A 10,311-nucleotide genomic window follows, 5' to 3' on the forward strand; every position below is an offset into this window, starting at 1 on the left:
CTTAAAAGGAACTGGCCTGAGTGAAGAGCAGAACACAGATTCCAGTAACATCGACAGGGCACAATACAATCCCTAGACCAGATAGAATCAGATTTATACCAATAGTACCAGCATATTTCTATAAGACCAACAGAGACAGCTCCAAATCTATCTACCTCCACCTGGGCAAGATTGAATCAGCATTATCAACCTCATCATGCCATCTCTTCATTGTTCTAGTGTAAACATGAACATTGGAGTGTGTACTCTACTGAAATGTTTTGCCTGAGATGAGAAGAATTGAAGAATTAGGATTTGCACCATTTGGAAGAACGGGACTGCAAAAAATACAGAAAACACATTTTTTGTTTATTTTTTATTATTACAATCATTCTCTAACTTTAAAATCATGGGAGCCACAGGTTATGGATACTACCGCACGGTCATCTTCTGCTCCATGTTCATTGGCTACTCCCTGTACTACTTCAACAGGAAGACCTTTGCCTTTGTCATGCCCTCTGTGATGGAGGAGATAGAACTGGACAAAGATGACCTGGGTAAGACAGTGCTATGCTACCTGGTTAACTGTTGAAGAAAATGACACCTACTGTAATTCAATAATTTTTGTTAAGGCCTATCTTTTTTGTGTTGTCCTGATAAAAGTGTGTGCACACCTTCTCTCATGTCTCTGTAGGCCTGATCACCAGTAGCCAGACCATGGCTTATGCCATTAGTAAGTTCATAAGTGGCGTGCTGTCAGACCAGATCAGCGCTCGCTGGCTATTCTCCATTGGCCTCTTTGTGGTGGGAGGCATCAACGTGGCCTTCTCGTGGTCCTCCACTGTGGCCATGTTCTCCATGCTGTGGTTCATTAACGGCCTGGGCCAGGGTCTGGGATGGCCACCATGTGGGAAAGTCCTGCGCAAGGTAAGATTGCTGCTGGTGTAGGCAAAAGCCTTGGAAACCATATAGTAGAGTTAAATATAACAGCATTCGAGCATGTAGGCTACATATTTGAGATAAGGAAAACTAATATACTCTCAAGCAACAGCCAGCAAAGCCTTAGAAAATGCACACATACATTTTGGGAAGGTGTTTATGTTGTATGTAGAGGGGAGGCTCCTGCATTGGCCCCTAGGAATTGTCCCCTACACCATTTTGTATTTAAGTGCATGACCCTTGCCATTAGAGAAAGAGTGCAGCTGTCATTCACCAGTTGACATGGTACAAAAGTGGCTTGGAATCCTAACCTTTGCCTTCACACATAGTCCTGTCCTTATGGACCTGAGACGACGGTAATCTCGGCATTGAGCAAGGCTGAGGAGTCTTGCTCAGTGCTGGAAGATAATAATGTAGAGGGAGATAATAATGTTCTTAAAATATATTATTTTAATTTACTGTATTGTAGCTTATGTTTTCTGGCACATGCTTTTAAATGGTCCACATCACATGCAGGTTGTTCCTTTGTGTTTTTTGTGAATTATTTTAATTTAATTTAGATGGATCTATCTTGAACTGAGAAAAACTTCCAAGGATGGAAAAACTTACTGTCTGTATTGGCCCTTGACTTCCAATTAATATAACCATTGTGCAAACCCTCACTTCCTGCTACAATGCAAACTGAGACAACTGGAGGCCATAAGAAGCTGCTGTGAAAGTGCCAGTGTTCAAAGAGAGGAGAATAAATAGGCTTTGGCATGTGCTCTGAGAGAGGGATTAGGTTTCACTTAATAGTATTTATAGAGACTCCTGACTATGGCTTTCACCAAAAACACACAGGTGTATTTCTTTAGGTCAAAAAAAGGAACAACAACGACTATCGCCTCAGCCTGACTGTTTCAACATAGTGTTGTGAGTTACTGGTGAACTTAGTGCTTCATCCACTGGGATAAAGTATTAAATACCAGTGTGTTCTCGGGTTAGCGGTTTTATTTCTTGGTCAAGTTTGTAGTGGTCATCATGAGGTTTGGGTTTCTTTATCACCGAAGAACCTTTAAGGACTTGAGCTGTATTGCACCATTTCTAGGCATGCACATCTTCAGACGATTGTTACTGAAACTGATGATATAAATGAGACAATGATATTCAGAAACTTTTAAAATTTACACAAATTCCCAGTGGTTTAATTGAGTAGTTCTAATTGCCCGAATCTCATGCTCAGAGTGCACTGTTTAATCTGCCATATCACTGAATATAGCAGAATCACTCCTTCAGTCAACTCTCTTCTCAATAATATGAACAGCGACTAATGTAGCATAAGACATGAATATGAAGTGATAACATTAACATCTTCTCATGCTGTTCTCTCTCCCTATCCTCAGTGGTTTGAGCCGTCCCAGTTTGGGACATGGTGGTCGGTGTTGTCCTGCAGTATGAACCTGGCGGGGGGCATGGGGCCACTCCTGGCTACAATCCTGCTGCAGTACTATGACTGGAGGACCATCCTGTCTGTGTCTGGCATCCTCTGTGCTGCCTTTTCACTCGTCTGCTTGGTGTTTGTAAAGAACGAGCCCAACGACGTGGGTCTGCCCAGTGTTGAGGCCGTGGCCAAGAAGGGGTGCAAGGGAGGTGAGATGAGAGAGAGCGCTTTGTGCCATGACCTGTTTGTCAATTTAAAACATACATGTTACTCATGTTACTCATCTCTGTTAACTTGCAAGTTGGCTAGTATTAGCTAGCTGACATTACACTTGTTTAACACTCACCAAAACCTTGAAAAGCCGGTCTTGCATGCCAGCTATTACAGAACTAACTCTCCTTTCGCATAGCTGCAGCTCTCAAAATGGCCAGACTTATAGTGATTTTCACCTCTTTTAATAATTTTTCCCTCGTTCTGGAATAATTTCTTTACAGTGTTACGGCAATGACTTGCAAAATTATGTTTTAAATTGACAAAATCATATTGTGTATGGTCATGGCACAATTTAAACGGGAGCAAGAATTTATTTCTCTCGCCATTGAGTACCGTACATATTTATTCAGAAATAAGGTCCCATTGGACAGCTCTTCCTGCTTCTGCTTAGGCACTGTTTGTCTTTACAATTATTCCTCTGGATAGCACATTCACCCCAGGGAACATGTTTGAGGGAGGAAATTAGTGTCTGATGTTGACTTTTACTTTCTGCCCCTCGCTTCTCCCCTGTAGCCAACAGTGACAGCACCTTGAGTGAGTTCCTGCTGTCTCCCTACCTGTGGGTTCTTTCCCTTGGCTACCTAGTGGTGTTCGGGGTGAAGACAGCCGCCACCGACTGGGGACAGCTTTTCCTCATCCAAGAGAAGGGCCAGTCTGCCCTCATGAGTAAGAGTTGACCTGAGAAACACCTTTTTTTGTGGAAATGATTCAGATGTACCTCTTTTATTCAAAACCCATAGATGTAACTACAGTAAATGCTTGTCACTCACAGGCAGCACCTACATGAGTGCCCTGGAGGTGGGAGGCCTGGTAGGCAGCCTCGCAGCTGGCCTCCTGTCTGACAGGGCTGTTGCTAGGGTGAGTGACCACACACAAAACACACTGAACTCTATGTTGTTCTCTTTGTATTGGAACTGATTTATCCCTCAAACTATTTTCTCTCTAATTCTGTCTAATGAATATCCTGGCTGTCTATTCCACAGCAAGGTTTGAGTACCCATGGCAACCCTCGCCACAGCCTGCTGCTGTTCATGATGGCTGGCATGTTTGTGTCCATGTATCTGTTCAGGATCACCATCACAGCGGAGGTCCCACAGGTAACATGTCAAATAGATTTGAGATATCTGTCAACATTCCAATATGGAAAAATGAATGCATTTCAAAATTATTATATTTTGCTTTCACTTTGAGACTTGGTTTGACATTATTGGCTGTGAAATGTTTATTTTGCTTATGATGCAAATGTCAAATTTCTTCATTCCCACAGGAAACTCCTATATGGGTCCAGGTTCTTCATCCTATCTCTGTGCTCATTGGCCAGTCAGAGAAAGAGGTAGACATTTTTGATACATTTACTTGTTGTGCACTTTGTGTACAAATTCCTGTCAAAATTGAGGATGTGGACTGAATGTCCCAGTCTTGACTCAGTGTTTGGAGGAATTATCTTTGAAACAATGTGCAGATATTTCCAACTCTCATTTATAGATCTGGATCCTTTCCTTGGGTGCTATGTTTGGATTCTCTTGTTACGGACCAATTGCCTTGTTTGGTGTTATAGCCAATGAGAGTGCTCCATCAAACTACTGCGGTACCTCACATGCCATTGTGGCTCTGATGGCCAATGGTAAGTCTTTAGCTTGGCTCCTTTTATGTCTAAATCAATGCATACAACTTCTATAATTAACTGATTGACATATTCAGTAACAACAAGCTGTGTTTCTTTTGGTCACAGTTGGAGCTTTCCTCGCGGGACTACCTTTCAGCACCATTGCCAAGCTCCACAGCTGGAGCATGGCCTTCTGGGTAGCCGAGGTGATCTGTGGCGTGACAACTGTCTGCTTCTTCTTGCTGCGCAACATGCGTACCAAAATGGGCCGGATCCCTGAGAAAATAGACTGATTTGTGTCACCTGAGACAATGGGTGCGTTAAGTAGCTGAGCGCTCAGTCAGCGATCAGTGATCAGAATTCACTTAACGGTACGCTCAGACTGATCTGCTCAGAGCACAAGTGATCAGTTTTGAACTATGATGTTTGAGCCAAACACCACGTCATAATCATCATCATCACCTGAGCAAAAAAAAACAATGGCGCGTTTTGGCTTGGGAATCGTTGGGACGCTGCTTGCTAATCACACATTGACAACAGAACAACAGAATTTGAAAGCAGCCCAGGTGAAAAGTTCTCGTCTCCTAGCCACTCAGCGCTCGGTTAGAGCAGACCGTTAAGTGGTTTTAAAAAACGCTCAGCGCTCAGTGAGCATTCACTCACTGAGCTCTCAGCTACTTAATGCACCCAATGTACTAGTGCCCTGCTGTGGGGCTGTTGAATGTTCACCTCATACAGTAGGCCTACTATACTGTACAGAACACCTCTTTTTCCATTTTTGTCCTCATCTAAATACATTTTTGGTACACTTCATGGTACAAGAAGTAACTGGTGACTTTCCGATCACTAATTTTCCATTTTGAATCATGTTTGAACTTCAGTCTACACCACAGTTTTATTCAGAAGTCACAAGTCAATGATGTCTTTGTTTTTGCATACTGTAGCATGTTAGCTGGGAAGGATACAGATTTAAGCTTTTAGAAAATAAGCTACATTATTGCTGCTTTAGTTGATGCTTGAATAGAGTATGCTTTTGTCTTTGATCATTGACAAGATAATTGTGAATATTTGTTTGATAAGGATCATGTTCATGTCCAACTGTCATTTTCCAACTGTCCAGCTGTCTCTTACCTCCTTTAATTTTACTCATTATGTGTTAATCATGAGATATCTGGAATAACTCATGAATTTTACAGGGGTGTGAATGATTTACACAGTGAATGTACTGCTCATTGCCTTGCAATGGAGCCCAAATGTCTTGAAATGTATGTCTCATCAATGGGCTGGCATAGTCATGGTTATGGACCCAGGAAATTGCACAGAATGTGTGTTCATACTATAGTACCCAATTACTATGTGAAGGAGCCAAAGTATAAAAGTAGCTAGTTTTTTTTTTTGATTGCTTTTGTTTGGGTTGTCTTGTATCCTTTTTTTGTTAGGCAATATTTTCAGACCTGCTGTCATACAGTAGCACTAGCATAGCATTTACAGCTAAAAACACATGCTTACTCATTCATCCTGAAGCACCAACAAATCAAGAAGAAGCAGTCCACTACCTTGAGTAACACAATGCAAGGTTAAATGAAGTGAAGGTTGAATTAAAGTGAATTTGGTTATAACACTCTTGGTGATAGATAACGGCCCGATGTGATAGGAAAGGAAATTATACTATGCACACTTCACTCATTCTTACCAATAAAGGAACTAAAATAGCCTATTTTGTTAAATGAAGAACAACAATATTACCACTCTATGGATATTTATCTTTTATTTTTTTGTGTGTTTATTTAGTTTCTTCTGAATGTCAACCTACAATCTCAGTTTTGAATGTGAGGGATTATGCATTGTTTGCCTCTTAATACCATTCTGTTTCTAACTATATGTTACTAGATCATTTTGACTTCAACTGGAATCTAGGTTTTTGTCTGAAAAACCAACACAACTTTCTGAATTAATCTTTAATAGTAATCTCATTCTTACAATGAATTGTCATTCAGGCATGTTTTAATGTACAATAATTATCCTAGGCGAAGTATGAATAGGACTCCTAATAAAGGGTAATTAATTTATTATGAATGTCACAGTAATTTCTTCTGAAAACCTGAGAAATCAAAATCTATTGAGTTTCGTCAGTAGGAAATTCTAGCATACACATTGTAGTAGTAGGCTAGTGTACTTTATTGATCCCCGGGGGGAATTTGCACTGTTACAGCATCAAATGGCCCAGCAAAACCAATACAAATGTACAGTATAGGCCTATACAAAATATTAGATACAAATTTACAGATACCAGAGAACACATTCAGAGCTTCATGATAGCCTCGACGGGTGAGAGCTGTTTTGGCGGCACGAGGGGGGCCTACACAATATAAGGAGGGCTAATCATGGGCATAGAATTAGGTGGGGACGCTGCATGTTCCCATTGTAGTATATTTTTATACTGTACTATACTGTATACATCAATCATACTGTATTACTCTCATGTAGTAATCATTTTATTACGAATAATGAATAAACTTCACTTTAGGTGGAACTGTGTTAACTTAAGGAGTTTAACAGGTGGGTACAACAGATGTCTTTTGTCCTGAGTAAACATTCCTCTGTCTCTGAGTCAATAAGCCTACAGTTGTAACATGATCCTAGGACCCAGGATCGAAGGACACAAATAGCCCCATGTCCGAGGGGGTCAGAACATCATTTGACCGTTTGTGACCATGTATGTATGCAAATTTGTTTGTCATGTGATTCCTGGCCTGAAGCCAGATATAAGCTCGGCGCCTCGTGTGAGAAAGTTATTTGCCTAGAGATTCGGCCCTGTGTAGGCATGCTCAATAAAGTGATGATTCGAAGTTGTTGGCCTCCTTGAAGTTCTGTTCCACACTAAGATGATGCTTTTGAAATACACTGCACCATCAATATTCAGAGACTACTGAATGGTCTCCAGCAATAATTTGGTACACAAACGCTTAAAATAGTCTACTTGTTAGCCCAGGCCAGTCTACTGGTGACATAAATAAAATCATCCAATGAAAAGTAATGGGTAGCTGATTGCCAATGTGACAATTAGATGACGTTCTAACTAGTCAACTAGCCTATTTAAACAAGAGCGACAGTCATGAAATCGCAGCAATGGCGGACCTGGCACTGTTAGAGGAGTTTTACACGCCCTAAGACGCGAGAGGGTTTTCAGGGACCGCAATGATCTCTTCATGGAGAGTGACAACTGTCAGCCGCTTTCGTCTCCCAAGGCATGTCCTTTTGGACTTATGCCATAATTTGGAGCCCCATTTAAAGAGGGAAACCCGGCGGTCTCATGCAGTACCTGTGCCAGTGCAGGTGCTCTCCACCTTCGGGTTTTTGGCCACCGGGTCCTTTCAGCGGGAGATGGGGGATCGGTCTGGCATCTCACAGTCAACCATCAGCAGGACCATGCCGGCAGTGTTGGAGGCTATCAAGTCTCTCACTCGCCGGTACATCACATTCCCGTACAATGATGCCCAGCAAACCGTGATTAAGAGAGAACTACTAAGGCTACTTGTCTGGGGGAAAAAAGAACGGGAAAGGACATATGTCTTCACCAAATCTAGCTGCTATACCTCCAACAAAGGAAGAGTTCACTGAAAATGTAGAGGGCCCACTTCCAAGCGTACCTGTGACGAAATCTCAATAACAATCTGCCACCTGCAATGAACCCAGAGGAATTTGGATGGAAAAAGGACACCAGTAACAGGGCACTGATCCCAATCCACCTACCAGAAGATGTCAAACTGGTTTCAGACTACATCCTGAAGATGATCCGGTGTGGCTGCAAGAGTGAAACTCCTTGTAGCTCCAAGAAATGCAGCTGTAAAGTGCATGGTTTGCCATGAACAATGTTCTGTACATGTTTCAGGGTAGGATGCTCAAGACCCTAATACGTAATATTATTACCATAACTTGGGCATAAATTGTGCTTCGTTGCCCACCCATTTTTTTGCCTCCGCCCACCCACCAGATGATTTCTGGCTATGCCTCTGCAGTATTTGTTTAGAATACATGACCTCCTTTATTAATAGTCATTGTAGATGATCCATTTGATGCATCCTATAATGCATGCAATATCATAAGTCTCTATTTTTGTGTGATTTTGGCATTTTCGGGCATGAAGGGGTTAAAATGCTCAAGGGATATCACCGAGCACCCTCCTGTATTTTGAAGAGATACCCCCAATATCTTTCTACTGAGGTGAACCCTACTAACACAGTACGTAAAGCTGACGGGACACATTGGTCGCAGTTTGGTAAATTCGACGGTACCAAAAGCGGACCTAGCTGACACCTAGCTGACACTTGCCTATACAGTCGCAAAATAACCAAAATAACCGACCTCAAGGAGACTGTAAGGCAACGTAGCCGTCACTGCTGCTTAAATCCGTAACTACGATGTAATTAAATGACGTGACAATGCTGTTACATTACAGTCCCTCCCTGACTTTATTGGAAATGTACATTTGTCACAGTGGGTCAGAACATTTGAAAATTACTAAGGTTTTAAAATAAATGTTGAAGTCATACAGTTACAGAATTGTAATAATGAGGAGAAATCATGCATGTCTGTTTTGTGTGTAATTTCTAATTTAATGTTAATATTAACACTAAAGATTTGCAGTGTAGGCCTAATACACGTAAAAATAATGATTAAAAATATGCCTACGAATAAAGTCCTAATGTTGCAACCTAAATGTATATTGGAACATTTTGACAGAATTAGATTATTGAATAGAGAATAGAGAATATTATTTTAAAAGAAAAGGGCGGGAGTTCTAAGGAGCCTCTACGCCCTAGCGGCATATCTCAATAAATACTTTTTAACTTTTGGCAGTTGCTTTATTTTGAACGAGAGAATATTATTATAATATTAACGCCAAATCCAGGATACTCGTGAAGGCGCCTTCGTTGTTATGAACGGAACGCTGCTAGGCTGCTAGAATCGGCTGCTAGAATAAGCCAGCTAATTTATGGCAACAAAGCCTTTATTAAGATATGCCGCTAGACGCGTGGGTAGGCTCCCCAGCTCAGTCTTTTGTTGTTCCGACCATGGTTTCATTTGCAATAGCACCTTCATCACACCTGTCTGAAAGTGTCAGATTGATATCTCCTCCTCTCTCTCTGTCTCTCTGGACAGAGAGGGGGGGGGGAGATGTCAAGATGATATCTCCTTCTCCTCTCTCTCTCTCTGGACCACTGAGAGAGAGTCAGGGAGAGAGAGAGAGATGTCCTCTTCTCTCTCTCTCCTCTTCCCTGGCTCGGAGGAGGAGGCGGAGGAGGTGGCAAATTATAAAAATAAATAAAAAATGATTTTAATAATAAAAAATGATTCTGATTCTAATTGTAAGCTTTAGTGTTGCTATTAAGATATCCATGTTAGCATATAGGAGTACTGTTACTATAGTTAGGCTACTGTTACCACTTCAAACTTCCACTGTGTCATCAGCTGCTGGCCCCTCTTCCCAGAGCAACCGACGTATTTTCAACCGGAGGTTTCGCGTCGCCCTGATTCAACCAGGTGTTATGCGGAATTCTGTGACCATCAGTGACCAGATCCGGTGGTCACTGATTTCCGCATGTTAATACACCGACATCTGTAATCACCGAAATGTGTGACCACCGGTCACAAAATCCGATGGTCACACATTTCGGTGCGTTAATACACAGAATACAAAGTGTTAATACACTTTGAAGCTTCAAAGCACCGCCACCACCACAGAAGAAGACTACCTCGGAAAAATAATTTCACTCGGACAGAATCAGTTATTTAATGGTAGCGCCAAAACCCAGCATTTGTTAAAAATAGACCCTTTTGCTTAAGTAAGTGACGTTTCATGTTTATCTGACACTTGGAAATATGAGCGCCTCTCCTAAATAGGCCGACACCGACTTATTTTGACGGAGCAGCAAAGGACTGTTGTCTGGCATGAGCGAGCGGAATGTGACAACGGGACTGAGAAGCACTAGAGTAGGCCTACATACATGGTAATTATAGCCTACCAGTGGAATTAGTGACTTTCAATATCGCGTTCAGACTTGGTTGAGATAGAACCCAGCTAGCCTAAACA

The 10,311-nt window shown here is 41.7% G+C and overlaps 1 protein-coding gene across 3 annotated transcripts; it reads left to right on the forward strand.

Moving 5' to 3' along the window:
• Positions 1 to 388: 388 nt before the first annotated feature.
• Positions 389 to 4,510, forward strand: slc37a4b (solute carrier family 37 member 4b; the record flags this gene model as incomplete). Of its 3 annotated transcripts, none has more annotated exons than XM_084449988.1 (8): positions 389 to 536; positions 674 to 906; positions 2,301 to 2,569; positions 3,132 to 3,277; positions 3,384 to 3,469; positions 3,595 to 3,708; positions 4,097 to 4,235; positions 4,344 to 4,510. In XM_084449988.1, the coding sequence occupies 8 exons, from the start codon at positions 389 to 391 to the stop codon at positions 4,508 to 4,510; spliced, it is 1,302 nt and encodes a 433-aa protein (XP_084306114.1). The 3 variants fall into 3 exon arrangements, with proteins under 3 accessions (XP_084306114.1, XP_084306115.1, XP_084306116.1); XM_084449989.1 differs by having other exon boundaries at positions 3,138 to 3,277; XM_084449990.1 differs by having other exon boundaries at positions 2,301 to 2,547; positions 3,125 to 3,277.
• Positions 4,511 to 10,311: the final 5,801 nt, after the last annotated feature.

The sequence above is a fragment of the Borostomias antarcticus genome, assembly GCF_949987555.1.
Source record: "Borostomias antarcticus genome assembly, chromosome: 15".
Taxonomy (NCBI): Eukaryota; Metazoa; Chordata; class Actinopteri; order Stomiiformes; family Stomiidae; genus Borostomias; species Borostomias antarcticus.